This window comes from Lonchura striata, chromosome 19, assembly GCF_050655825.1.
Source record: "Lonchura striata isolate lonStrDom1 chromosome 19, ASM5065582v1, whole genome shotgun sequence".
Lineage (NCBI taxonomy): Eukaryota > Metazoa > Chordata > Aves > Passeriformes > Estrildidae > Lonchura > Lonchura striata.
This window is the reverse complement of record NC_140721.1, coordinates 893,051-920,648: the sequence shown is the minus strand read 5'-3', so window position 1 is coordinate 920,648 and position 27,598 is coordinate 893,051. Positions and strand designations below refer to the sequence as shown.

The window sequence follows — 27,598 nt, the reverse complement described above, 5'->3', positions numbered from 1 at the left end:
CAGGCTGGAACTGGAATTGGGAGGGTAGGCAAGTTGAGTTTTGGTTGTGGAGCTGCATGGTGAAGGCATTGGAAGGAGGGGCTGAGGGGTGAAAATGCACGGATAGAGGAATAGAGGAATATTTTCTGCGGGTGCTGGTGGCCGCTGTCGGGTTTGGGGTGTCGCTGTCCCGGGTGTTTGGTCCCTGTTGGGTTTGGGCTGTCGCTGTCCTGCTTGGGTTTGGGGTGTTGCTGTCCCAGGGTGTCGCTGTCCTGGTCAGGTTTGGGGTGTTGCTGTCCTGGGTGTTTGGTCCCGGTCGGGTTTGGGGTGTTTGGTCCCAGTTGGGTTTGGGGTGTCGCTGTCCCGGGTGTTTGGTCCTGGTCAGGTTTGGGGTGTTGCTGTCCCAGGGTGTCGCTGTCCTGGTCAGGTTTGGGGTGTCGCTGTCCCGGGTGTTTGGTCCCGGTTGGGTTTGGGGTGTTTGGTCCCAGTCGGGTTTGGGGTGTTGCTGTCCCAGGGTGTCGCTGTCCTGGTCAGGTTTGGGGTGTTGCTGTCCTGGGTGTTTGGTCCCGGTCGGGTTTGGGGTGTTTGGTCCCAGTTGGGTTTGGGGTGTCGCTGTCCCGGGTGTTTGGTCCCGCTCGGGTTTGGGGTGTGCTGGCCCGGGTGTTTGGTCCCGCTCGGGTTTGGGGTGTGCTGGCCCGGGTGTTTGCTCCCCTGAGCAGTGGGGCTGTGTCCCTGGGCCCTGCAGTGAGCTGTCTGTCTGTCTGTCTGTCCTGCACAGCTCCACGGTCGCCCAGCCCTCCGAGATGCCGCCGTCGCCGCTGGTGTGGGAGTGACCGGAGCGCCCCGTACTACTGAAGATGTAATGTAGCTTTCCACTGGAGTCTGGGATTTGCAATTCTGGAGGTTAATCATGCTCGTACTGTAATTTTACTAATGAAGTTTTAAATTAACAACCACTACTTGTACAATATGAATAATACTTAGAAATGTACTAGACTTTTAATCTTGTAAAGTGGTTGTGCTTTTAGAAGAAAATATTTTACCCAGAGTTGCACGTGTTTTATGAATTCTAGTGCAGCTGTGATGGCTCAGCTCAGAACAAACAGAATTGAACCAAATTCGGGGAGGTTTTTTCTTTTTTTTTTTCCTTTTTTTTCCTTTTTTTTTATTGAAGTGAGATTGTACAAACAGATAGACGTACATTTTGATATTGAGCCATTCCTGAAGATTTTGGGTTTTCTAAAACTAAGGAATACAGAAAACTTGACTGCGACCAATCATGAAGTCCCTTTGGGTGGCTGTGGCCATGGGAAATGGCCACATCCCCCAATGCCCAGCCCTATAAATAGCTTCTCACTAGAGCTGTGATGGTGATGTGTGCTGTTCCAAAATCAAATGTTGTGAGTAGAGAGAATGAGTTTGTGACTAGGAGAGACTAAACTTCTGTTTCCTTACCCAGTATAAATATATATATATATTTAATCTATTTTTATTAGAAGTTTTTCTGCTCTTTCTTACATAAAACCCCCCAGCATGCATCTTCTATGTGTGTAAATAATTCCATTTATGGGCTAATTTCAAAGATCCCTGACATCATTGCTGTATAGAGAGAAACTAGCTTGCACATTTTAGGTCTGTGAAATTTTGTGAGAACTTTTTCCTGCACTGGACAGTTGAGAGAAAAAAAAAAAAGGACAAAAAAAAGCACATAGGGAATTCTGTTAATTGTGTTCGTGTCTTTAGACAGAGCTGTGGAAGTCTTGAAATGTCACAGTAGTAAATAACTTTTATTACTTTTTGGCTAATTCTTTTTCTGTTGGAACACTGAATTCTGTGCATATGTATATATGAACACAAATTGAAGGCCTCTACCTCCTGGAGTATACAACTTGGTTTGTTTACCTCCACATGATTTTTTTTTTTTTTTAAGTTTAGTGTGGAGACTTGAAACTTGAATGTCCCTTCCAACTTTTGTATTTAAAACAAGACTAGAAAATTGAAGACTGTTTTTCACCTGTACAAAGGAATACTAAAAGGTGGTCTTAAAATTTGAGCCTTGGTCTGGAGAGAAACCATGGTGTTTGTTATGGACAATTAACTGTTAAAGTTATTGTAAGTTATCTGTATTTAGCAGAGTATTTTCAACAAGAGTGATCTGAGCTGGAATTGGAGACTATTAGTAAGTTATGTTTGGAAGTTTTAACTTCAATGAAGTAATTATTTGCTGTGAAAGAGACAAACATTGAATAACTGAACAAAGATGGTGCAATATCTTTGTTTTTTATGAGGCTCCTGAGAATAAAACCAACTGAAGCATTTCAATTCACTTGAATGAGAAACGTGTTTAATTACCGAGCCCCAGAAGACACTGGTATGAAAGGTAAAATCTCAGAGGTTGGTCAGTTAATGTGGCACACTTGCTGGTCACTTTGTAAAATGTAGATTTGGAGTACAGTGGTGAAAACATTAAATGTGACATTTGAAAAGGCGGTGGTGGCATCATTCTTTCCTGCCTGCCGTCCCCCGGGCTGCTCGCTCTGTGACGTTTCCCTTTCTCTCTCGGGTGTATCGGGGCGGGAGGTGCCGCTCCCGGCTCCGTGCGGGTCCCGCAGCCGGGGCTGGGGCCGGGGGTGAGCGGTGAGCCCCGCAGGGCGAGCCGGAGCCCCGCAATGAGAGCCGGAGCCCCGCAGGGAGAGCCGGAGCCCCGCAGTGCGAGCCGGAGCCCCGCAATGAGAGCCGGAGCCCCGCAGTGCGAGCCGGAGACCCGCAGGGAGAGCCGGAGCCCCGCAGTGCGAGCCGGAGCCCCGCAGGGAGAGCCGGAGCCCCGCAGGGAGAGCCGGAGACCCGCAGGGAGAGCCGGAGCCCCGCAATGAGAGCCGGAGCCCCGCAGTGCGAGCCGGAGCCCCGCAGGGAGAGCCGGAGCCCCGCAGTGCGAGCCGGAGCCCCGCAGGGAGAGCCGGAGCCCCGCAGGGAGAGCCGGAGCCCCGCAATGAGAGCCGGAGCCCCGCAATGAGAGCCGGAGCCCCGCAGGGAGAGCCGGAGCCCCGCAGGGAGAGCCGGAGCCCCGCCGAGCGGGCCGGGTAGCGACGGGAGCGGGCCGCGCCCGAGCCCTGGAGCGGCCGGGCCGAGGTGCGGGAGCACGGGGCACAGGAGCCGGGCTGGGCGGGCGCGGCTGCCGGCACCGCCGGGGAAAGGGGAAAGAACGGGGAAAGGGGAAGGGAACGGGGAAATAGGGCAAGAAGGAGGAAAGAACCGGGAAAGGGAAGAGAACGGGGAAATAGGGCAAGAAGGAGGAAAGAACCGAGAAAGGGAAGGGAACGGGGAAATAGGGCAAGAGGGAGGAAAGAACGGGACGGGAGCGGGAGGGGCGCGCCGGGCAGGGAGTGGCCGGGGCGGGCCGGCGCTCGGGACGCGGCCGGCGCGGGGGCGGGCCCGGCGCGGCGATGGCGGCGGCTCCGCGCTGGCGGGAGCGGCTCTTCGCCCTCTATTTCCTCTCGCACATCCCGATCACGGCGCTCATCGACCTCCAGCCGCTGCTGCCCGCCGGGATCGCGCCGCGGGCCGTGAGTGGGGCCGGGGCTCGGGCCGGGGCGTCCGCCCGCGCGGTGGGGCCGGGGGCGGCCTCCGCCGAGTCTCGTGTGCGGAGGCGGCGGGCGGGGGGAGAGAAACGGCAGCGAACGTGTGAGAGAGAGCGGCTGGGAGCGAGCGGTGCCGCTGCCCGCGGCATGAGTCACAGCGGGTCATTCACTGGGGAGGAGCAGGAACGGGAGCGGGATCCAGACACAAATCTGGATCCACGAAAGCTTCAGCCGCGCCGGCGGCCGGTGCTGTGCCGGGATGTGGCGGCCGCTCCGTGTCCCGTCCCACCGAGCTCACCCGGAATGGGCCGTGGGGACGTTCCTCTGCCCGGAGCGGGCTGTGGCTGTTCCACAAGTGCCCAGGGACATCCTTTCCGCCGAACGGCCTCGCTGTCCCGCTGTCGCCCGAGGCACCGGCCCCGAGGCTGCGGCAGCCACGTGCCCCGGCCTTGGCTCCTGCGGCATTCTCCGATACCGACTTTTCCTCTAATTCCTACAAAAAATTCAACAGGGAGCTGTTGCCGCTGCAGGAGCAGCCATGCCAGCGGCCGAATTTATTAGTAAAAATCTCTGGTTTGCTGGGTTTTGAGCAAAATCATAGAAGACAATAAACATCATAAAATCAATTAAAATAACAGTTGGATGGCAGGTAATTAATTCAGCCCTCATCGTCAGAGTGCGGTGGGCTGTCACCTCCTCTTTGAGCTTTACAGCTGGTGATTTGGTTCTTGCCATCGGAACTGCCTGTAGGATTACTCCACTATAGGAACCATTTCCAATTAATCGTTAACCAGCAGATCTCAATGCATATCTCTCTGTTCAAAGTCCAACGTAAAGCCATGCTGGAGTTTACATTTCTGTCGGAAATTAATTGCAACTGACTGAGCCCAAATTCTGGTGCTGGGCTGTTCCCCTGCAGCAGCCTGAAAAGGAGCCCCCAGCCCCACTCAGAACCTTGGGCTCACACCCTGGTGGTTCACCCCATGGAGAACCACGAGCTGTGCCCTGCTGTGGTGGATGCTCAATGACTGACTGTTGTTTTGGGTTTTTTCAGCTGACAGACCTGTTGCAGCAGTATGCAACTGCCTTCAGGGACCCCATGATGCTGCAGCCCCCGGAGTGGTTCAAGGCGTTCATCTACTGTGAAGCCTTTCTCCAGCTGCCCTTCTTCCCCATCGCTGCCTATGCCTTCCTGAAAGGTGGGGGGAAACCACAGTGATTGAGGGCATGTCCTGGGGGCATTTTTGCAGGACAGCTGCTGCTGTGCAGCAGAGAACGTTTCTGTACCATGATTAGGGGGTTTGAGGGAGGTACTGTGGAGGGCTGGGCTGCTAGGGCCCATACGGGTGTTCTGCCTGAGAAAGCAGCACGGTGTGGGACTCAGATTCAGTCAAAGAAAGAAACTGAGAGTTTCTAGCCAGGCAAAAAACCTGGGAAGGAGCTGGAGAAGAATGTAAATAATTTTTTATCTCTCTTGTTTTTCACATTGTTTATAGTTAAGTTCTATCACTGTACATCAAGCATTTTGCACCAATGCTGTGGGTTGTTTTCACTTCAGAACCATTGGAGTTGGTCATCACAAAGTTCTGTATAAAAGAGGAGTGCATTTTGAATAAATCAGAGTTTCACTCTCATGCAGCCTTCTGGTCAGTCTTCTCATTCCTGTCCTGCCTCGACAGCACGGAATAAAGTTTGTCAGAAAAAAATCTTGTAACTACAGGCCCTTGTCAGGTGCAGCCATTTGTGTAACCACCATCAGCATTTGACATCTGGCTAATTTCCAGGGCAGCTAAAGGTCTGGGTCAAGCCTGTGTACTCACTTTGTTACTTTAGAACTTTCAGGATCACCCCTTTGTTCTAAATTGCCATCAGGGGAGAGAAATTTCCTCAGTTCCTACTAGTACTGAGGGTTTTTTCTGCTCCCTATTCAATCTGAGTGATGCCTTACCCTGGCAGAGAGGCAGCAGTCAGCGTTCTGTCACAAGCCTCAGAATTCTGTTTTTTCAAACTACTTAAATAAGGTTTCCTTTTTGCTTCTGTACAGGTAGCTGCAGATGGATCAGGACTCCTGCCATTATCTACTCCACCCACGTGGCCACCACTCTGTTTGCCATCCTGGCCCACATCCTGTTCCACGACTTCTCCAAGTCGGAGCACGCGGGCCCGCAGACGCTGCGCGAGCGCCTGGTGCTGCTCTCCATCTACCTGCCGTACCTGCTGATCCCACTGCTGCTCCTGTTCACCATGCTCTGCAACCCCCACTACAAACACGTGGAGAAGAGGAAAAGGAAGTAGCCTGCTCTGGAAGTCGAACACACCACACCTGTGCTGCATTTGGTTCCTCTGGGACAAACGTCTCCCTCGTGTTGGCTGCAGTGGCTCTTCCCAGAGCACTGGCTGCTGCAAGGAAAAATGGAATTGGTTGGAGCGCACGGCCCTGCTTCGACCACACACAGCTCTGGCAGGGGCCTGGCCAGCCTGGGGTGGGGTCTGTGCAAGGCCTCTCTCCCAGGAAAATGTCTTTTAACCCTTTGATGTGTAACTGTGAGGGGACACGCACACACACACACACACACACACATTCAGTCACACTCTGCAGCTCATACTGTTCTTCCAAGGTCCCTTTTCCCAAGATGACTGTTTGGAAACCACTCAAGTAGAAAATCTGTCTTCCAACCACATATTCTGAAGAATCCCCAGCTCATTACACACAGATTTGCCAAGCTGTTCTTTTGCAGCATTTCAAATCATGATTCTTCCTTGCCCCTTCCTTTAAAATTTCCACCGCCTTTGCTCTGCTTCATTTTGATTCATTATAAATGTCTGATCAATGATAAATGTGCCAAAATCTGGATTCATGAATGCTTAAAGTTACCCTTGACAACCAGGAGTACTGCCTAGAGGATTCTGAAGTACTTCAGGAATTGTAACCAAGGAGTTGGAAATTTCTTTCTCCCCTAAAATCACTTCTGGTATGGAAATAAATAACTAAATGCATTAAACTGCATTCATTCTTCTTCAGGGAATGGATGAAGGAACTTAGAGTGACCATGAGATGGTGGAGAGATCACAGAGTAAATCCATGCATAAGTTACAACTACAGCTCGAAGTTCTGTGGTTGGGGTTGGTTTTCACCTGGAGCCTGGTGAGGTGATGGGCCCCATGAAGCTGCTCAGGCACTGCTGGCACGTTTTATTCACTGTGTAAAGTTTCATCCTTCCCCAGGCTTTGGAAAGGGCAACATTTCCATACTGAAGTGCTACAGACGTACACAAAATGCATCTATTTGCACTTCCAGCATGAGGCTCGAGTTCACACTTGTGTTTGTAGTTTGTATATAGTTTGTGCACTCCTGGTGTCACTAACACTTGGAATGGTTTCCCTTATCAGTCTGGTGTTCCATCCTAATAATGCCCTTAAAAGGATTCAGCTCTCATTATTATGACAGTTGTGAATGGACATTCCTCAGGAACAGTTCAAAGTTCTTCATTCTCATGTAGTTTCTGCTTTTTTCTATCTGTAACTGGTCCATTCTGGAAATCATACATTTCTGTCTTTCTTTTGTAGTTCTATAGAAAAAGTAACATAAGCGTATATAGATCCAATAAGATCCAGTACTGCTGCTTGTGTGTAAACCTTTACACTGAAAAATAACAGAGGAGGAGCAACTAATCTGGTACAGCTAGACAGTCTGAGAACAGTAATTTATTTTCTGATTTCTAGGAAAGAGCTGTAGACTTCAAAAAGTGACACAACAAAGCACCAGTAGCATTAATTAAATTGTAATTTGAATTAGAACTACTGACTGTACAAAACTGGTATAAAATCAAAGGCCAGAACAGTCTGTGCAGCTGTGAGCTGTCAGCCCTCCTTATTGCCATGGTACACTCAAACCGAGGTACAGCCCCTCCATTGTACAAGCCATCTGCACTCCTGCTCAGTGGAAATTGCATATTTCTGAAATTCTCAAGATTCTGGAATGGTCAAGTGTCCATGTGTGTTGGCTTTTATCTTAAAATCCTCTATTTCTGGAAAATGAATTGGTCAATGAATTCGTTCTGGTCCGCTTCGACTTTGCAGAGAGTCTCGTACTCGATCCGGTACCTGTGGGACAAAACAGAGGCTCCAGGACCCCGCGTGAGCTGGGTCAGGGCAGCCTTGGGAGGTGAGAGGGGAGCTGGCTACCAGTGTGAGGAGCTGGCTACCAGTGTGAGGAGCTGGCTACCAGTGTGAGGAGCTGGCTACCAGTGTGAGTCCCCTGTATGCAGCAGGTGCCCGAGTCACACAGAGCAGCTCTTTACCAGCCAGGCACGAGGCTGTTGCAGGGCTCTGAGTTCTGCACTGCCCCTGCTGCCTCTGTTCAGCCCCAAAGTCCTCAGAAATGAACCTCTTTAGTTCACTGCAGGCCTGTGGCATTGTTCCCATGTGCCCTGGCCAGGACACACTGTGGATGCAGGTGGGGCTGTCTGAACCAGCCAAGGGTCCTACGACACAGGCAGTGAGCCCACCCTGAGCCTTCCTAGCCTGCACAGCACCCCGGAGCACTGAACACACAACTCACCTCTCCAGCTGCATCTTCTTCTCAGCTATCAAAGCCTGCAGCTGCTGCTCCTGAGCCTCCCTCTGCTTTGCGATCGACTTCAGCAGGTTCCGTGCACCGATGGCCTGGCAGGACAGGGCAGGCACGTGTGGAGGGTTTTTGGTTAACTCCTTTAGCCCCTTTCCCTCCCAGCAGGCTGACTGTGAGGCATTCCAGCTGTGCCAGCAATAAGAGAGGGCGACGCTGTGCTCCTGAGGGGTTGGTGGGACTGGGGCTGAGCACGCAGCCTCTGGGCTTCCCCCAAACTCCAGGAACAAATCGGTGACACACAAACTGGGCACTGGTCCTACAGCCAGGCTCAGGCTACCAGAGGCCTCTCCTGCCTCTGGAGGACAAGTTCTACCAAGACGGAGTGATTAAAAAGCACATATTGTATTTCTGTGCAGAAATATAGACAAGCAGGGACAGCAGGACTGGTACGTGTGTGAGTAATGTGATGCTGTCATGAGTGTAATGAATTCATTATTATTGATTAATATTATCATAAGTATCAATTTAAAAGGCCTGGTTAATCCCATGGGAATGCCAGCAGGATGCTGACAGAGAACCCTTGCTTCTGCTGTAAAGGGAGGGAGGGATTAGAGAGGCCCCACACAGGACAGCGCACAGAGAGGCGAGGAATTTACTGCACCCTACCTTCATCTTCTCGCTTTCTGCAGCTTTGGCCAGTTGGTCAACGAGTTCAACCAAGCTGCCCACTATTTTCTGAAATTCTGCTGTTTCTGTAAAGAAAAATATCGTCAAGTGATACCCTGAACTTCCCTAAATAGATCTGATGCTCTTGCTTTGCCGTATAGTTTTTAGGTATCGTATAGTTTTCCGGTGTACGTTTATAATTTACAGTAAACAGGCAGGTTTTACGATTCGGGCGGCATCAGAAAAAGGGGCGAGAGAAGGCCAGAGGTGCCCGGTGCCCGGCCCGGCCGCGGCACTCACTGTCCACGAAGGCCCGGCACTCCTCGCGGAGCTGCGCCGTCTGCGCCGCCACCTCGGGCTCCAGCACCCGCAGCTTGTTCAGCTCGTCGAAGTGCAGCCCCGCCGCGCCCAGCGCCGCCTGCGCCATCCCCGGGGCAGCGGCCGGGCCGGGCCGGGCCAACCGAGCCGGGCCGGGTGAACCGAGCCGAGCCGAGCCGGGTGAACCGAGCCGAGCCGGGCCGGGCCGGGCCGGGCCAACCGAGCCGGGTGAACCGAGCCGAGCCGGGCCGAGCCGAGCCGAGCCGGGTGAACCGAACCGAGCCGAGCCGGGCCGGGCGAGCCGGGTGAACCGAACCGAGCCGGGCCGAGCCGAGCGGGGCCTCCGCCGGCGCTGCCGGGCTCGGCTGCTCCGCCCCGCCTCCGCCGCGCTGCGCCCGCCGGGAGCCCGGGAACTCTTCCGGGCCGGGCCGGGGGAGCCGCGGTGAGTGCGGGGCCGGGCGGGGAGCGCGGCCGGGCCGCCTCCGCTCGCCTCCCCGGGCCGGGGGCGGACGGAGCCTGGCCCGGGCCGCGCCGCCGTGCCCGGGGGGCTCGGGCGGAGCGGGCCCGGGGCAGGTTCGGGGCACGGCCCGCGGGCCGCTGGCTGGGCCCTGCCCGGGGTGAGCGGCGGGGCGGGCTCCCGGTCTGCCCGGTAGCCCCGGTCTGCCCGGTACCCCCCGTCTCCCCCGGTACCCCCGGTCTCCCCCGGTACCCCCGAGCCGTCCGGGGCGCTCCTTTTCCCGGCCGTGCCGAGCCGGGCGGGTCCCGTCGCGGGGCCGTTGTTCCGCAGCCCGTCCCGCCTCCCACGCGGGGCAGGAGGGACGGGACGGGATGTGGGGAGCTTTCGGTCGTGTCTAAAGGGGTAATTAAGGGGCTGTTTACAGCAGAGGCCCCGCAGCTCCCCAGTGACCATTTACAGGAGTTGTGCTGGCTCCTGCCTGCGCTGGCTGGGCAGGGGGTTTAGCTTCTTTGCTGGTGTTTAGCTTCGTTCTTCGGTCAGAGCAGTGACAAACTGCCTGGAGGGACAGAACTGACTGCGAACTCTTCTGAGGAGCTCTGTTGGACAGGTTGGATTCCTGTCTCCTCAAAGCCTCGGTCTGGCTGCTGTTGCAAACATGCCACTGGTCTAAAAAGGGGGTTTTGAGGGTTTAAAGCAAGGCAGGACAGCAGTGACAAACAGTGGTGTATGTGATGGGGAGCCTTGTTTATTTTCTTTTCAAATTAGAACTACGTTCACTGTTTGGGGCTCCAGGATGGATGCAGGAGAGTTTTGAATGGAAGGAGTTACCAGAAAATAGAACCTTGTGATTCATCTTTTCAGTGTTGAGGCATTTGAAGAGACATTTGTGTCTCCAATTTAAAGTCCAACCAATATCAACAAACCCCGCTCAGGGGGATTCACACACACCCCAGCTGAAGGAGGTGCAGGAAGCTCTTGCGGGGCATTTCAGCTGGGCTCAAAGAGAGTTGGGTTCTTTTGGGAAGCCGAGGGGGACCTGAATTCCAGCACCATTTGAGCTGGGCCCTTGGTACTGTGTGGTGTTTGCAGTGCTGGCTGGAGATACAATTACAGGAAGTCAGGAGTTTCGCGTGCCTCAGAAGTGTGACACATCATTGGCTGCATCAATTGTCTGAAAAATGGCTAAATCGAGTTTTGCCAGGATGTGTGCTCTTGTGTCCTTAGGAAGTGTCTCTTCTGCAGAGTGACATCCCTGTCTGCGTCTGGAGTGGCCATGGGCTGCCCTGCTGGCTGTGCTGAGCCCTGATCCCTCACCGTGCCGGGCCCTGATCCCTTGCCGTGCTGATCCCTCGCCGTGCTGGGCCCTCGCCGTGCTGATCCCTCGCCGTGCTGGGCCCTCGCCGTGCCGATCCCTCGCCGTGCTGGGCCCTCGCCGTGCTGATCCCTCGCTGTGCTGTGCCCTCGCCGTGCTGATCCCTCGCCGTGCTGAACCCTCGCCGTGCTGTGCCCTCGCCGTGCCGATCCCTCGCCGTGCTGATCCCTCGCCGTGCTGTGCCCTCGCCGTGCTGATCCCTCGCCGTGCTGTGCCCTCGCCGTGCTGTGCCCTCGCCGTGCCGATCCCTCGCCGTGCCGATCCCTCGCCGTGCTGATCCCTCGCCGTGCCGAGCCCTCGCCGTGCCGATCCCTCGCCGTGCCGATCCCTCGCCGTGCTGATCCCTCGCCGTGCTGATCCCTCGCCGTGCCGATCCCTCGCCGTGCCGATCCCTCGCCGTGCTGTGCCCTCGCCGTGCTGATCCCTCGCCGTGCTGATCCCTCGCCGTGCCGATCCCTCGCCGTGCCGAGCCCTCGCCGTGCTGTGCCCTCGCCGTGCCGATCCCTCGCCGTGCTGATCCCTCGCCGTGCTGTGCCCTCGCCGTGCTGATCCCTCGCCGTGCTGAACCCTCGCCGTGCCGATCCCTCGCCGTGCCGAGCCCTCACTGTGCCCTCGCCGTGCCAAGCCCGAGGTGATGCTGGCCCCTGCCCCGCTGTCCTGGCGCACTGAGGCGTGACCGCGGCACCACGGCGGGGCCGGCCCGGCCCACGCGCTGCAGGGTGGTCATCTACCTCCAGAAGGACATGTCGGGGGACACGTGCCTGGGCAGCGCCCTGTGCCCGGCCGCGGGCCACAAGCCCAAGGCCAGCGGGCTGAAGGGTGGCAGCCTGGGCAACAAGTACGTGCGGCTCAACGTCGGCGGCTCCCTCTACTACACCACGGTGCAGGTGCTCACCAGGCACGACACCATGCTCAAGGCCATGTTCAGCGGCAGGATGGAGGTGCTCACCGACAAGGAAGGTAAGCGTATGGCTTTCATTGCTGACAGTTTTGTAAAACAGCTGGGGTTTGGTGGTGGTTTTACTCTGTTGAGGATGTAGAGAATGTTTCCTGCCAAAAATAACTGGGAATGTTAGGAAGCCAAGTCCTCCTGACAGTGCTAGCAATCCTTTGGCTTTACAGAAATACTTGGTTTTGTTACTCAAATGAACTGGGGAAGGTCTGGTCCTCTTTCCTGCCCTCACAGCTGGTCAGCAAGGTTGGTGGTGGTGTTGTAAAGACTGAACAGACAGTCTGTGGGTTGTCATTTCTGTCACATCGAGCAGTGGCATTATTCAAACCACGCACATAAGGAGGGACGTGCAGTTTTCAGCTTTGAGGCTCAGAATAGCCTGCCTTGCTTTGTTGAAAAATCTTTTTCCCCCCTTTTCCTGAGCAGCATATTTCTGTTGTGGCTCATGGTGCCATGGCAGCGTTTAGGGATCAATCAGGCAGTGTATCACCTCCAGCTGGACACAGGATATTTTAAATCCCTGATACATTATAAAGGGCAGAACAGACAATTTTGTGTAAGAGCCTCAGCCTGGATGGAAAACAAGAGTTATGTTCTGACAGCTCCAGCTGGAGGGTCCAACAGGGGTTTAGCTTACTTTCCTAGGTTGTTTTCTGTACCTAGATTCCAAAGTAACACTTTTTTCCTGCCTTCAACGTTATGGGAAAGGGTTTGGCACCGTACTAAGCCTTGTGCCTGCCTGATCCTACACTGCTATTGTTTGGCAGCAATCAGACATCCTGTTTCCTTAAGGAATGTTACTTCAGGGATTTTGTAAAATTCCAAGAATTTGTCCATTTGCTACTGTTCCTCTGCTTCATCCCTTCTGTGCTTCCTCCTGATCTGTCTGTCCTGTTCTTTGCTCCTGTTTGGGGACTAGAACAACTTTACCCCCCCACGCTGGGTTTTCTGGGCTGATCTGCCTTTTATCATCTTCAGAACATTTCTCTCTCTTTTTACCTCCAAACAGCAGCAGCAGTTGTGTTTGGATAATTGCCAAATCCTCCTTGTTAGGCCACAGAACTTACCCAGATTTACTTGTTGCAGTCATTGGTGAATTCTCTCTTCTAGTCTTTCCTTGGCTCTGAGGTTGCTGACTGCCCAGCATCACAGTGTAGCACTGCAGTTGGGTTCCTGCAGCAATCTCAGTGCATTGTGGTGGAAGCTGCATGTTTTTCGCTTGGAGCTTTGCTTTTGGGGTGCTGGAAAGCAGTGGGAACATCTGGGCAATACTAAAGGAGCTCCACTGTCAGGTTCTGTTCTGGAACCAACTTCAGTTTGCTCAAAGGCAGTAGGGACTTCCACTGGGTGAAACGGGAAAAGTGTCCTGAGCAGTATCAGGAAACCTCAGTGTTGTTTAACCTCTCCAGGGAGCTTTTTCAAGCCTCCAGTGTTGAGGTGACTGAAAGGTGTTGGTTATTTTTCAGGCTGGATCCTTATAGACCGTTGTGGGAAGCACTTCGGAACAATTTTAAATTATCTCAGAGATGACACAATTGCACTTCCAAAACACAGGCAGGAGATCAAAGCGTTGATGGCAGAAGCCAAATACTATCTCATCCAGGGCTTGGTGGACATGTGCCAAGCAGCCCTGCAGGTAAGATCAGAAGTATCCTGTGAAGTGTTTCATGGGTGTTTTGCTTATAAAATTTAGTTAGGACAACTTGAGAGATTATTTCATGGCCTTAGATATGGCACCAATTCTGAAGTGTACAAGGCATTTTTAAAATACAATTTAGTAAATAGGTGGTGAGGGATCTGGGGGCATGGCCTGTCCTTGCCACACTTGGCTCTGTGTCCCTGAGGGCTGGCTCATGTTGGTGACATCCTGTTCTGCTAAGTGTTCAGTTCACAGTGGCTGATGCTCTTGTGCAGTGGTTTGAGTTGATTAAAACTACTGCAGACTCCTTCTTTTCTTCAAGAAAGGATGGAATATTAAACCCACTTAAACCAAGTATGACTAGACCTTGTCCTCGCTATAGCTGAGGACATCCACCTGCATCTCAATATTTCAATTACTGCTGCCTTCCGGGGATAAGAAATCTCTGCTGTGATTCTGGGTTGCAGATCAAGGTAAGCTGTGTGGTTACTGTAGCAACCCAGCTCTTTTCCTGTGCATCACAGCGTTTGGGAACATGGCTGGAGGGGCTGAAGGAGGCAGCAGCAGCAATGTCAGCTTTAGCACTCCTCTCTTATTTCCTCTCTTTCTTCTTTCATTAAAACAGGACAAGAAAGACTTGTATGAACCTGTCTGCAGCATCCCTATTATCACCTCACCGAAAGAAGAGGAGAGACTGATAGAGTCATCAATGAAAGTAACTGCTCTTATCAACTGTGGATTTATGCTAAATGTGTTGAAACGTGGAATTTACCTTTTCTTCTTTTCTCACTCCCAACAGCCTGTTGTTAAACTGCTGCATAATAGAAGCAACAATAAATACTCCTACACCAGGTATGTCCCTTCTTTTTTCCCTCGCACTTTAGTGGGAAAGTTGCTTTTTTACTATGGGAGTGGACAATGATGATGATCTAACCTCACTTCTTTTGGTTTGTTTTGGGTTTTGACAACTGTATCTTGCTTTGAAAAGTAATTAGGGTCCTACATTGAATGTCTGTCAATAAAATTTATTTTTTAAATAATGTGTTCATGCTGGCAGTGTGTCTGTGGTGTGAAGGATGCGGAGCACATGGCCCTTGCAGCACACACTAGGCTTCTGCTGTCATCAAGCCAGAGAACTTCACTGAAGTGGGATTTGATAATCTCGAGCATGGATAGTTGATGTAATAGTTTGGGACATTATGCTGTCCTTATTAATTGTGTAAGTTGATCTCTAAAGGCTGGTGTGTTTGCTCATAGGGTTAGAGCAGTGTGTTAGTATCTGAAATGGGCTATTACCCCTCTTTTCTTGGCAGCATGCAGCAGTGAGTCACTACTTATTTGTATTCTGCAGTTGGATCAGTGCTGAAAGCTGGCAGAACAGGCAGAGATGGGTGCATGAAAAGCCCTGTTCCTGCTTTTGTTGCTGTGTTTCAGTAACTCTGATGACAACTTGCTGAAGAACATCGAGCTGTTTGACAAGCTGTCCCTGCGGTTCAACGGCCGGGTGCTGTTCATCAAGGACGTGATCGGGGACGAGATCTGCTGCTGGTCCTTCTACGGGCAGGGCCGCAAGCTGGCCGAGGTCTGCTGCACCTCCATCGTCTACGCCACGGAGAAGAAGCAAACCAAGGTAATGGAGCTTCACCTGCCTGTGCTACGGGTTAGAAACGGTCGTGGTTAGCTTCAGGAGTCTGCAGAGTTTCTCTAACTTCAGGAGTTAACTTTGAATTTGCAGCGCTGCAGCTGAGGTTACTAGAGTCCAATGTTAACAACTGGAGATAGTTATCCCCTTTAGAGCAATCTAAAACATCAGGTGAGGGAGTGACCTGGTGGTGGGAGTCATCCCTTACCAGCAATTTTTTACTCTTTATAATGTGTGGGTTTATGGCTCAGCACCTTTTCACGTGTGGGTGTGTGTTCCAGTTGCTGTCCTGGATGGATGAGGAGCAGGACATGTGCTGCCTTTTTGTAGGTTGAGTTCCCTGAGGCACGAATTTACGAGGAAACACTAAACGTCCTGCTGTACGAGACGCCCCGAGTCCCGGATAACTCGCTGCTGGAGGCCACGAGCCGCAGCCGGAGCCAGGCCTCGCACAGCGAGGACGACGAGGGCTTCGAGCTGCGCGACCGCGTGCGCCGCATCCACGTCAAGAGATACAGCACCTACGACGACCGCCAGCTCGGCCACTAGCTGTGCTGCTTCCTCAGGGCTGCTCCGGCTCGTGCTCGACCTTGGGCAGGAGCGGGGCATCCCTGGACACCGATTTCTGGGGCGCCTCGGCCCCGGGCACTGCGTGCACAAAGCAGCACTAAAGGCCGAGGGCTTGGAGAACTGAGGTGTGAGTTGTGCACCTGGTGCTTTCCCTGCAGGCTGGCCCCTCTTCCTGCTGGGGAGGGGGATGTGGGACGCTGGTTCTCAGTTTGTGGTTGCTTTTCCTATCTAACGATTTGCCAGTTTCCCCCTTGCCATGAGCAGCGCTGCTCTTTCTGAGTGAGGTGGGGAGGTTTGAAAAGCTCTTTCTGGACAGCTCCCCTTTAAGGGCCTTGTCTAGTGGAACTTGCAGTTATTAAATCAAGATACTGAAGAGAGAACTTGAATGTGGCTGCTCTTGGCAGACCCTACATGGGATAACCCCCAGGAGAAACATTTGGCTGGCCAGTCAGCTGCACCTGTGCTCTCCCACCCCTGTCCCCAGAACACCTCAAAGGTTTGTGTTCCAGGATAGTGTCTTTAGAACTCATTGATTCCAAGGCAAGCTCTTCCAAAGTGGTAAGAATCAAGTCATCAGCCTCTCCATGTGAAAAATTGAAATCTCTGAAAATGTAAATGTACAGGTCCTGGGAGAGGGGGAAATGGGTATGGTGAGGGAAGAAACCTGAAGTAAGCAAACTTGAGCAGATTGTGGCACTGTTGCCCTCGTTGAGGTTTGTCACGGTGAAATCCTGTTTATATAAAGAAGGGCAATCTGGGGAATTTGTTTTACATTATTCTCTTCCTGTGTCCTAAAAGTGCTATTTAATGTTAAATTTCTCAAGCAGTGGGGGAAAAATTGCTGGAGTGGCTGGAGAAGTACAGGCTAAACAGTGTTTTCTAAGGCTAGAATATGTGAATTCAAGTTCTGTGTCCTGAATCCCTTCTAGAGTGTAGAAGTTGAAGAAGTAAAACAGCCATGAAAATATTGTTCAAGCATGGAACTGTGAGAGGCTTTAGGCACAGGAGAGAGGTGGCTTATACTGGATTTTAAACTGAAATAATCACTTCTTTATGAGTGCTTGGCTGGTGCTGATTGTACAGGGCACTTCAGGAGGTGGGAGTAAAATTGGAAATTTGAAAATTTAGAAATGTCTGGAAATTTTCTGGAAACGGTTTCAAGTTTAGTGTGAAAAACCATTGTCATATTTTTAAACTTTTGCTTGTATTTTTTAGTTGTCAGTAGCAGTTCTGCCACTGTCATGGTTATTCCTGCTGGCTGCCCACTGGGAGCCGGGGATGTTTTGGATATATTCCACAGCTGCCTTTGTGTTCCCATATTGTCCTCAGTCATGGAGCTCCAGATTCCACAGTGGTCAGCCTTGAACTGCTTTGACCAGTGCCAAATCTACCCGTGACATTTAAAGAAAATTACTACAAAAGCCTGGCAAGAAAATAATCCAAACTTAATGCAGGGAGTTCATAAGGAAAATTGAGATGTAGATGCTTTGGGAGTAATAGAACAGGGGAGGGAACAAAAAATTATTTGCATCCATTCAGGTTTTTGAAAATTAAAGTGTTGTGGGTTAGTAAGAAAACACTAACAGACTTCCAGGATTTTCTTGCCTCTCTAATTCTGCTAGAGTGTGATGTGGTTTTTTAAAACTCTTTCCCTCCAGTGATGCTATTTAATTAGAAGGCACCAGCAGAGGCTGCAGTGATGGGGTCTTTGTGCTGCATCTAATAGCTTCAAGTTATTATCTTGTGCTTTTTCTCTCTTGTAACAAAGGCTAATGCCATTTAAAAAACGTGGCACTTCTGTTTCTTGGCAAATGATTTATATTTTTTTCTTCTTGTTAGTATCGTAGTGAATGTTAACAGAGTAAGTGATGCTGATAGCCTTGCAAAACTGTGTTTAAATGAAGTTATAAGCAGAAAAATGTCATATTTGCTTTTATTTTTTCTGGGGAGGACAGATGTGGGAAAGAGTGTGTGAAAGAGTCAGATCTGTCTGCTGCTCCAGAGGGTTTTTGTACTCACAGGATTCATTAACAACATGGATCCAACTTGTGAGTTGTTACACTGTAAGAAAAGCCTGTGTTTTGGTTTAGCTTTCGTTTCCCTATTTCCCACAGCCAACAAGTAGTATTAATTTCTGATTTGGATTTAGATTAATTAACCTGGGAAGCAAACAGTTTTAAGAACCATCTGGATTGTGAGAATCTTTTACCAAGGGCAAAGGATCTTCTTGGTGTTTGTGAAATGTATCAGTAAGAACTGTCAGCAGCTATGCATGTTTAAAAGATGTGCAGATATCCTTTTCATTTCCCTGGAGTTTCTCCTGAGTCCTGTTTGTCTGGAGCTGCTCCAGCACAGGGTGCCACTGAATCTCCTTGCCCCAAAATCATGCCCTGGTCCAGTCTCTGTCGCACCAGGTTCTGATCATTTCAAGTACTGGAGTTGAGATGTATCACATGCTTTGTATTATCACCTTAATCAGTCTTTACATCATTGAAAACTATTAATTATTGTGACAGGAATGTTCTAGACATTCTAGAACATGAGTTTACAGCCAGTGTAGTGCAGAAGCAGCAGCAGTGAGCAGGATGGTGCCGTCTAAAGGCAGCATTGGGTTTGCAGTGAGCTCTCCAAGGCTCTCTGCTCAAATTAAGCACAGATTAAGACAATACAGGTTTCTAATTATAGGTGTTAGTCTGCAAGTTGAGACTTGTACTGGCTTCCACCCAGACCATCACTGGTGGCTGCATTAATGGTGTACCTGGGAATTTGGAGTAGCCTTTGGGAGAAAAAAGAGCCTTTTTGCCCCACTTGTAGGGTGTGAATTGTAACAGGACTCACCATGTTCTTCACTCCTGATTTTAATCAAATCTTTATGCATTCAGACTCTGCCCTGGCAGGCGGAGGGAGCAATGGGAGCCTTTCCTTTCCGTGCCCAGCCTGTGCCAAAGGGCTGTGGGCTGTTTCCCAAAGCAGCCCCGGCCCTCTGCAGGAGGGAGGCTCCAGGTGGGTGTTAGCTGTGTGAATGTGGCTGCTGGAAGGAGCTCCAGGTGGGTGTTAGCTGTGTGAACGTGGCTGCTGGAAGGAGCTCCAGGTGGGTGTTAGCTGTGTGAACGTGGCTGCTGGAAGGAGCTCCAGGTGGGTGTTACTGGGCAGCGTGTCACAGCAGAGAGCTCTGCAGGGCTGGGTGCCAGCCCCGGTCAGCGCCCAGACTGAAGTCACTGCTTAACCTGCACCTTGGCGTTCTGGTTTGTGAACGGGAGACATTTATCCTGCTGCAATGTTCCACTCCAGTGACTTTTATCTTGTGCATGTCTTGGTTAAAATAGAAAATAAGTGATGGACATGGAGGGTGTTGGAGGGGCCGTGCTGCCACCGAGAGCTGTGTTTGAACGGGCATTGCTTGCTGTGGGCTTGGTTTGATTTTGTTCTTCTCCAGGTTTTTAATTTTCAGACAGAATTCTCTCCAGGCAGTGCTGACATACACCTGAACTGGGTGGGTCTGCCCAGCAGCCCCTGCCTTCCACAGTGAGGTGTTCTGAGACAATCCGTGGCGTTTGGTCCCCAGCCGCCCTCCCTGTGCCGTGGGACAGCTCAGGTGTGCCTGGAGCCCTGTCCAGCTCCATCCTCCCTCAGGGACAGACGGCAGGCTCTGTTTTCTGGATCTGTGTCCCTTCTCATCCAGTGGAACGGTAGTGAGACCCTTCCCTACCTCACAGGGTGGCTGACACTTAATTGTTTATTGAGAGTAAAGCATTCTTTTGGATTTCTGTGATATTTTATATCCAGTGGATAACAAATATGATTGCTGATCTTGTTTAAACTGACATTCTGGGATCAAGTTATTTTCTTAGAGGTTCAGTCTTTGTTTTATTTTCATGTCTAACTTTTAAGGGTCAGTTTTACAGACAAAGTACCTAGTTAATTCAGTAATTAATCAATTATCTGTTGATTAAAGTGTTTCATGAGTGCATTAAAAGGAAAAATAGAACACTAATTTTTAATAAAGTGTTATATTTTGTCTTCTGTGATTTTTCTCCAACATCATAGCTTTTTGTTGGTAGTGTGGGTCTCTGGAACTTTTGTGATCGATCCCCATGGAGGATCTGGGGCTGGAGCTCCTGGACTGGGGGGGCCGGCGGCAGAGCGGGGGATCCGTGTGCCAAATGCTCCGTGTCCTGCTGGCCCCCCGGATCTCTGTCCCCCTCTGTCCCTTGGCCCCCTCTCCCCCCTCTCTCTCTCCCCAGCTCTCTCTCTCCCTCTCTCCCCAGTCCCTCTCTCTCTCTCCCCGCTCCCTCCAGGGTCCGCGCTCTCCCCGGTCCCTCTCTCCCCTCTCCCCGGTCCCTCTCCCTCTCTCCCCGGTCCCTCTCTCCCCTCTCTCCCTCTCCCCTGTCCCTCTTTCCCCTCTCCCCCGTCCCTCTCCCCCTCTCCCCCGTCCCTCTTTCCCCTCTCCCCCGTCCCTCTCCCTCTCCCCAGTCCCTCTCTCCCTCTCCCTCTCTCCCTCTCCCCCGTCCCTCTTTCCCCTCTCCCCGGTCCCTCTCCCTCTCCCCCGTCCCTCTTTCCCCTCTCCCCGGTCCCTCTCCCTCTCCCCCGTCCCTCTTTCCCCTCTCCCCGGTCCCTCTCTCCCTCTCCCTGTCCCTCTCTCCCTCTCCCCGTCCCTCTCCCTCTCTCCCCTCTCTCCCCTCTTTCCCCTCTCTCCCTCTCCCCGGTCCCTCTCCCTCTCTCCCCTCTCCCTCTCCCCGCTCCCTCCGGGGTCCGCGCTCTCCCCGGTCCCTCTCCCTCTCCCCGGTCCCTCTCTCCCCTCTCTCCCTCTCTCTCTCTCCCCCGTCCCTCTCTCTCCTCTCTCCCCTCTCCCTCGTCCCTCTCTCCCCTCTCTCCCCTCTCTCCCCTCTCCTCTCTCCCTCGTCCCTCTCTCCCCTCTCTCCCCTCTCCTCTCTCCCCCGTCCCTCTCTCTCCCTCTCTCCCCTCTCTCCCTCTCCCCGCTCCCTCCGGGGTCGGCGCTCTCCCCGGTCCCTCACTCCCCTCTCTCCCCTCTCCCCTCTCTCCCTCTCCCCGGTCCCTCTCCCTCTCTCCCGTCCCTCTTTCCCCTCTCTCCCGTCCCTCTCCCTCTCCCCGGTCCCTCTCTCCCTCTCCCCGGTCCCTCTCCCTCTCCCCCGTCCCTCTCTCCCTCTCCCCGGTCCCTCTCTCCCCTCTCCCCTCTCTCCCTCTCCCCGCTCCCTCCGGGGTCCGCGCTCTCCCCGCTCACGGCGCCCCCTGGCGGCCGGGCGGCGCCCCCGCCCCGCCCGCTGACGTCACGCCGCGGTGAAGATGGCGGCGGGCCCGGGTCGGGAGCTGTGAGCGCCCCGGGCCCGCCAACATGAGCTGCTCGGCGGACGCCGTGAAGGACCGGCTGCTCTGGAACGTGAAGAAGGAGGTGAGGGCGGCGGCGGGGGAGCGCCGCGGCTGTGCGGCGGGCAGAGCCCCGGGGTCCGGCCCCGGGGGGCCGCGGGTCGCGGCGGACGCCGCGTGGGGAACGCCCTGCGGCCCGGACGGGCGGACGGGCCGGCGCCGCTCCCGGTGCCGGGGCCGCTCCCGGTGCCGCTCCCGGTGCCGCTCCCGGTGCCGGCGCCGCTCCCGGTGCCGGGGCCGCTCCCGGTGCCGCTCCCGGTGCCGCTCCCGGTGCCGGCGCCGCTCCCGGTGCCGCTCCCGGTGCCGGCGCCGCTCCCGGTGCCGGGGCCGCTCCCGGTGCCGCTCCCGGTGCCGGCGCCGCTCCCGGTGCCGCTCCCGGTGCCGGCGCCGCTCCCGGTGCCGGGGCCGCTCCCGGTGCCGGCGCCGCTCCCGGCGCCGCTCCCGGTGCCGCTCCCGGCGCCGGCGCCTCGGCGGGGAGCGGGTCCGTCCGCCGCGGCCGTGCCGCCTGCCCGGCTGGCGCCGAGGACGCGGATCTGCCCCGGGCTGCCCGGTGGTCTCGCTGCTCTTGTTCTCCGGGCGCACTTGCACCCGGGATGCCGCTCGTGGGACTTCTGCTGCGGCAGGGGCTGGCAGCGGCTCCCGCTCGCTCTCCCAGCGTTTGTGTTCACGTAGTACTCGATTTTTATGAGTTTTTACTTAACTGTGAGCTTTAGAGGAAGTGGGGGGGTGGGAATCAGAGATAAGAAAGGCATTTCTAATCTGGATGAGCCGAGCCGACCGCCGCGTGCCAGAGCCCTGGCACCTGTGTCCGGGGAAGGGTTAATCTGGGTGGCTGCTCCTGCACACAGCTGTGTGACATGCCCGGCTGGGGCAGTCCGAGCCCTGCGTCCGCACAGAGCCCGGCCCCGCACCTGAGCGGACGCGCCTGGGCTCGCAGTCCGCCGGGCTGGTGCGCTCGGTCCGCGCACGGCGCTCCTTGGCTGCCCGCGGGTGCCCGGCGGGTGCTCCCTGCCTCCCTGCGCGCAGCCCGGCAGGACCGACACCGTCCCTGCGCTGCAGCAGCTCCTGCCGGGCGGGGAGGAGGTCCGGTGGTGGCCAAGCACTGGACCCTGGCCACCTCTGGACCCTGGCCACCTCTGGAGCGCGTTCCCTGCGGCCACCTCTCCCCGTTTTGTCGTTTTGTGGCACTGGCTGTGGTGAGCTGCCGGTTGTTCCACAGCAGCGAAGTGAAGATGTAGTGCTTATCCATCACAGCATTAACAAGTATTTTAAACAGGTGCCTGCCCTACCGCTCCTTCCCCTCCCCAGTTCACTGCTGGGGAAGCAGCAGGAGCCGTCAAGGTTCAGATGTAAAGTTGTTGTTGTAGCTGAGGTTCCTGAGCCCAACTCCCGTGTCCCTGTACTCATTGATGCTGGAATCAGAGCACATCAGGTGTTGCAGGCAGCGTGGAAAGGGCAGAGAGGGACAGGCAGTCAAGGATGGTCTTGCTCTGTGTGGAGCAGCAGGACTGTGTCCTGGGATGACCCAGGCAGCAGCTGGCTCTGGGCAGGTGGTACCTGCTGAATGCTGCCACGAATGTGCCACTTGGATTAGAAATTTCTGCTTGAACCTTTGAGCTGAGGCAGGGTAAGGTTTTATTTAGAAGTGGGTGTGCTTGCTCTCCTGAGTAATGCTTAAATATATAAATGAATCTGATAAATGTTTTCCAAGTGTGAACATTGCAATCTTGTGCTAATGCATGAGATGGAAAGTGAAATGGATTTTTGTGATCCAAGCCAGCTCAAGCTGAGGTGAAGTAGTGGTGTGTAATTAAAAAATCTGAGGCTAATTTGTTTCTAAAGTATCTAAAATGTTTTTAATTGGACTCTGGTTTTTAAATGGCTTGAATAATGCTTGAAAATGTTATTTGTACCTTCTGTGTCATCTGCATTTTTGTCTCAGATTTGTTTTTTCCTTCTCCCAAGTCCTAGCTGATGCTCTTTTAGAGCACTTAGAGTGGCTTGGCTTTTTAGGGTTGGCCAGAGCTTTCCAGTCTAAAATAGCCACGAGAGCCTCTGTTGATTATAAACAGGTTGAGAGAGCAGCCCTCACCTGAGCCTTCACAGACCTGTGTTAGGGCCCCTATCTGTGCTCACAGTAAGAAAATGGCTCAGGTGGCATTGGAGACGCTGAGATGGAGATTTTATTTGTCTTCAATAATCAATTGACAGAGGCAGGAACTGAATACAAGCCAATAGTAACCGCCCACCAGATAATGCTGCCTTTAATGACTGTATATAACTTTTTCCAGTAGAATTTTCAACCTTGTTTTTTATCATGTGTGACTTCAGACAGCCACTTCTGCCTGCTTGCTGGGAAAACCTGACTCCATGTGCATGTATGTTCTCTGAGCCCTGGTCCCCTTCCCTTACCCTCTAAACCCAGACTCTTATTTCCTGTTGAGTGATTTTCCTGTAACCTCAATAGCCAAAGGAGTTCATAGGCAATGGATTCTCTCTGTGGGCTGTTCCACCAAGCCTGGTAAAATTCAGTTGTCTTTGCAAAGTATAGAACAGTTATCTCCAAAGTCACATGGTGCAAAGTGTTTAGTTTAGTTTATTTTGCCTCAGTCCCTCAGCTAAAACTTCTGCATTTTTCCTTTGGGAAATTAAATGCTATTTGCTTTTCCTCAGATGGACTTTCAGTTCCCATTCCCTTGGTAGGGAATGTATTTTGTTGGCTCTCACAGAAAGGAAGACATGTAATGTGTTTCAAAAATGTAACTGCTGGGATTCATGCTGGGGCCGCTTGGAAGTTCACGTTTCAAGCATTTATCTCTCTCTGCAGGAAAATCTGTTGTGACAAGCAGACTCATAAAACAGGCTTTTTTCTCTGGCCATTTCCTTTTGCCTCCTGAAATGGAGGGTTTTGCCGTTTCTGGATTTAAACAGTACTTTCTAGCTGTGAAACAAACAAGTTAACAGTAACCTTAGCAGTTCTACCCTGAACGATTTCAGAGCACTTCAGAAACTCAATTGCTCAACTTGCAACTGAAATTTAAGGACTTCTGAGCAGAAGTGTAATAGTTATTGAACAGCTTTTATTACACTACCTGTCTTTCATCAGGAGTAAGGAGTCAGTGCAGCAGGAGCTGTCAACAAAGGAGGTGAGCAGTAGCTGCACAAGCTGAAGGAGATATGGATGGTGGACATTAGGTTTTCTCCTTTGAGGAATAAATGTGTAGGCTTTAACTGTTCTCCTGGTTATTGAGGTATATTATGAGCATTCTTCTTTACCACTTTTAAAGTTTCCTTATAATAAAATCTTTAAAAATTAAACATAAAGGTATTTCTCTTGTGTATTTCTTGAGTGAAGCTTAATAAATAATCCATGGATTATGATGTGTGTTCAGTGTTTGAGTGATTCTGAAAATTTTAGCCGTTGTAGGATGTGGGAGAAAGTCAGAGCAGTGGTCCACTAGAAGATGCTGCAAGTGCTGAGCATCTTTTCTTTGGGGAATTTTCTGTGCTTTATGTGTATAATGCTGCCACCAGGATCTTCTGTGCTCCTCAGGCGCTGGGATCTTTACCTGGATAGGCAGAGCTTTCCTGTCCCTGCTCTCAGGGTTGGCAGAGCCCCGGAGCCTGGCAGCTTTTCCAGGACGAGCAGGTGTCCCCGGGGCTGTGGCTGATGCAGTTCCTGTGCAGCTGGTTTGGGGACAGTGACACCGAGTGACAAGAGCCTGGCTAGCATCAGTGGCTCGTGTTGCTCTGCAGGGGAGGCACAGGAACAGGAGGGTGTTTCCAGGGCCGGGACCTGAGCCGGTGTCACAGCTGGCCCCACGCTCCCTCCCACCTGCACAGCTCCCCTGCAGGCTCTGGGAGCAGCCCTGGCCCAGCTGGAGGCTGCAGCCCTCCATCCCTCACACAAACACGGCTGTAGGCCGGCAGATTCCTTCCCTCTGGGGGCAGGTGGTGGTGTTTCTCTTAATGAGATTAATTTGCAGTTTGGTCAGGTCTGCTGGTAGCTGCCACTGGATCTGTGTGGAGGCTTGTGCTCAAAAAGCTCCATTGTCACGTGCCTCCCAAAAACAGAGACAAAGCAGCAGAATCCCCTATGAAGAGCTGTGCAATATTGCAAGGGAATTAAGGAAACAACAACAAAAAAAAACTTGGGTTCCATTTGATCAGAAACACTTGCTTCAGCTCCTTGCCTGGAGCATCCATGAATTACGTGGCAGTGAGGGATGACGTGGGATTGAAAAACATTGCATTCCAGCTTTTGAATCTTCTCATATCCTGTCTATGCCTTAAAAATCTTTTCTAATAACATTTAGTCACTCTCCAGAAAATGCATGGAGCTTGTTTGGCATCCTGTGGCAGTGGGGAACACACAGAGAGCCTGGTCTGTGTCCTTAGCTTTGGAGGCTGGGGTTGAAATTCTCCTGAGAGACACTGGCTGGTGCTTCTCTAGAAAAGTAGGGTTGATTATTGGATCTGAAACACTTTCTCAGTTTTTATACACTTAAAATTTTAGTTGACTGTGGATTAAATAACATACTGAGCTGATTGGGGTGTGCCTGGGAAATGTGTGGTAGCAATGAATTAGCTGCTGAGCACTTGAGTTTTTGCTCCTCAAAACGACTCTTCCTCCCTGTTGTTAGGATTTGAATTCCAGTTAATGTTCTCTGGGATGCTGAGGCTGACTTCATTTTCTGCAGTCCTGAAGTCATGTCTGTGACCTTGAGTTATATGTGCACAGGCTGGTGTGACTGCCTGCCAGCGTGGTGACTGCTGCAGCAGGACAGAAACTGTGACTGAAACTGTGCCAAAGGGATTGCTGGTTACACAGGATAATCCAGATGTGAGTGCCCATTCACGAGACCTCCTCACACCTCTGCTTCTCCCTTCATACCCTCTTACCCCTCCACCTCCAGCTGCTTCACTGTGAGGTCCTAAGTGCTAACAGCCATGTCAGAAAAGCCACAGGAAGGAAACAAAATGGCCTGGCTCAAAGTTTATATTGTCAGGCCTCAGGTGTGAGCAGGGAGCCAGGTTTTATAAAGTGCAAAAGACTTGTTTTGAAATCCTCAGCTACAAAACACATTCTACTTTCAAAGCCTCTTACATGTTTCCTTTTCCCCCTCCAGTGTTTTCTGCGCAACTCAGAGGGCTCCTGTTTGATAAGGAGCACAAATTCTGGAGGATCCACTTGATCCAGAATTTGGAGCGAGGCAAATGCCATGTGTTGAAAGGCTCGTGCAGCAAGTGCCAGAGCTGCAGCCTGCTGCCAGCCGGGCTGGGGGTGTAGGAGTGGGCACAGAGGCCCCAAGATGATTTCTGGGGGAGGGGATGTTTAATTACAGCATCCAGAATTGGTCTCACAGATGGTCTTGCTGGAGGAGGAAGCCCTTCAAACCGGAGAAGGCACCTCCACAGGCATCTGCAGAGCCCAGCTGTCGTTGGAGCACTGCACCTGCAGCCTCTCCTGGCCCAGCACTGAGGGGAAAAGCTCAAAACATTGGGACGTGTCAGTGCCATGAAGTGATAACCAGTTAGCTCTAAATGTTGGAATAACAGAGTGTCTGGTTGAGTCTTCTGCCATGGTAGCACTTATTTTCATATATAGAAAGTGAATTGGCATACGTTTAGTCAGAGTGTCATAACCCTGTAATTGTAGCTCAGAAATGAGAGAAGTCAAAAATTATGGCTAATTTGTATATGGAAGAGAGCAAGCTCTCCACAGCCAGGAGGAAATGAGTGTCTGATAAATGAGTTGGTAATGAGTTGGAAACCAGTGAGGTCTCATGCAGTGTCAGGCTGAGGAAGCCATTGGGGAGAAATCACTGGCAGATGAACAAGGGTGACTACAGCCACTTGCCAAGAGCCTCATTGTAAGAATTGTCTGTTTCTTCTTTAATTTTTGAAAGTCAGTAATTTGCAGTGATTTCCCTCTGGAGCTTGGCACATCTTGAGCCCTGAAACTGGAAAGGAACTTTGTTTTAAATAATTAAAAAGTGTGATAAGTGTAATTTTATTTGCTACAATTGCTAAATCGCGTCTTGAAGTGAAAATTGAAGGCACTGCTTTCTCTGAAGGTGCTGTAATAATTTTTTATACTGTCTGGTGCAACAGAGGTTTGAAGGCATAATTTGTAATTGCTGTGGCATGTTCCATGTTTCCCAGGTAAGGGGGAAGGTGGCCCTCTGGGAATGTGTGCCTGTGTCACTCAGGGATGCTTTGTGCTTGAAAAAGAGCAGAATGCACAAGTGGAAATGGGATGTAGCAACACAGTCTAGTTTCATGAGCAGAAGAGACTGTGTGAAGGCCAAGGATGAATCATGTAAAAAGTCTTTCACAGCTCTTCAAAACTTATGCTGGAGAAGTTCTCTGGAGGCTACTGTGGGCACACTGAAACCTGCCTTTTATGGGGGCACACCTCAAACAGACCTGTCCTTGTTCTGCCAGAGGTTTCCTCATGCTGTTATAAG

The 27,598-nt window shown here is 52.3% G+C and overlaps 5 protein-coding genes across 19 annotated transcripts in view; 4 read left to right on the top strand and 1 right to left on the bottom strand.

The window, feature by feature from the left end:
- The window catches only part of NLK (nemo like kinase), a 35,938-nt gene extending 34,947 nt beyond the window's left edge, over positions 1-991 (top strand). For both annotated transcript variants that reach the window (XM_085557177.1, XM_085557176.1), the window contains one exon: positions 758-991. In XM_085557177.1, coding sequence (XP_085413303.1) covers positions 758-812 — 55 coding nt within the window. In that variant the 3' untranslated portion in view covers positions 813-991. The remainder of the gene's footprint in view (positions 1-757) is intronic.
- A 2,410-nt stretch (positions 992-3,401) lies between these two features.
- Positions 3,402-7,629, top strand: TMEM97 (transmembrane protein 97). Its single transcript, XM_021533058.2, has 3 exons — positions 3,402-3,542; positions 4,612-4,756; positions 5,602-7,629. Exons 1-3 carry the CDS (start codon positions 3,423-3,425, stop codon positions 5,850-5,852), a joined length of 516 nt encoding a protein of 171 aa, XP_021388733.1. The 5' UTR covers positions 3,402-3,422; the 3' UTR covers positions 5,853-7,629.
- IFT20 (intraflagellar transport 20) lies at positions 5,000-9,488 on the bottom strand. Of its 2 annotated transcripts, none has more exons than XM_085557178.1 (4): positions 9,094-9,488; positions 8,794-8,879; positions 8,119-8,222; positions 5,000-5,957 (listed from the first exon to the last, which is right to left on the bottom strand). In XM_085557178.1, the coding sequence occupies exons 1-4, from the start codon at positions 9,218-9,220 to the stop codon at positions 5,819-5,821; spliced, it is 456 nt and encodes a 151-aa protein (XP_085413304.1). In that variant the 5' UTR covers positions 9,221-9,488; the 3' UTR covers positions 5,000-5,818. The 2 variants fall into 2 exon arrangements, with proteins under 2 accessions (XP_085413304.1, XP_021388734.1); XM_021533059.3 differs by lacking the exon at positions 5,000-5,957 and adding an exon at positions 7,230-7,661.
- A 2,054-nt stretch (positions 9,489-11,542) lies between these two features.
- TNFAIP1 (TNF alpha induced protein 1) lies at positions 11,543-19,782 on the top strand. Of its 2 annotated transcripts, XR_014949520.1 has the most exons (7): positions 11,543-11,900; positions 13,359-13,528; positions 14,157-14,246; positions 14,331-14,383; positions 14,966-15,161; positions 15,504-18,746; positions 18,791-19,782. XR_014949520.1 is itself a non-coding variant. In XM_021533060.4 (6 exons), the coding sequence occupies exons 1-6, from the start codon at positions 11,684-11,686 to the stop codon at positions 15,720-15,722; spliced, it is 945 nt and encodes a 314-aa protein (XP_021388735.1). In that variant the 5' UTR covers positions 11,543-11,683; the 3' UTR covers positions 15,723-19,782. The 2 variants fall into 2 exon arrangements, 1 of the variants encoding a protein (XP_021388735.1); XM_021533060.4 differs by having other exon boundaries at positions 15,504-19,782.
- A 1,245-nt stretch (positions 19,783-21,027) lies between these two features.
- Positions 21,028-27,598, top strand: part of SGSM2 (small G protein signaling modulator 2) — a 38,139-nt gene continuing 31,568 nt past the window's right edge. For all 12 annotated transcript variants that reach the window (XM_085557170.1, XM_021533067.3, XM_085557168.1 and 9 more), the window contains exon 1: positions 21,028-21,153. In XM_085557170.1, coding sequence (XP_085413296.1) covers positions 21,097-21,153 — 57 coding nt within the window. In that variant the 5' untranslated portion in view covers positions 21,028-21,096. The remainder of the gene's footprint in view (positions 21,154-27,598) is intronic.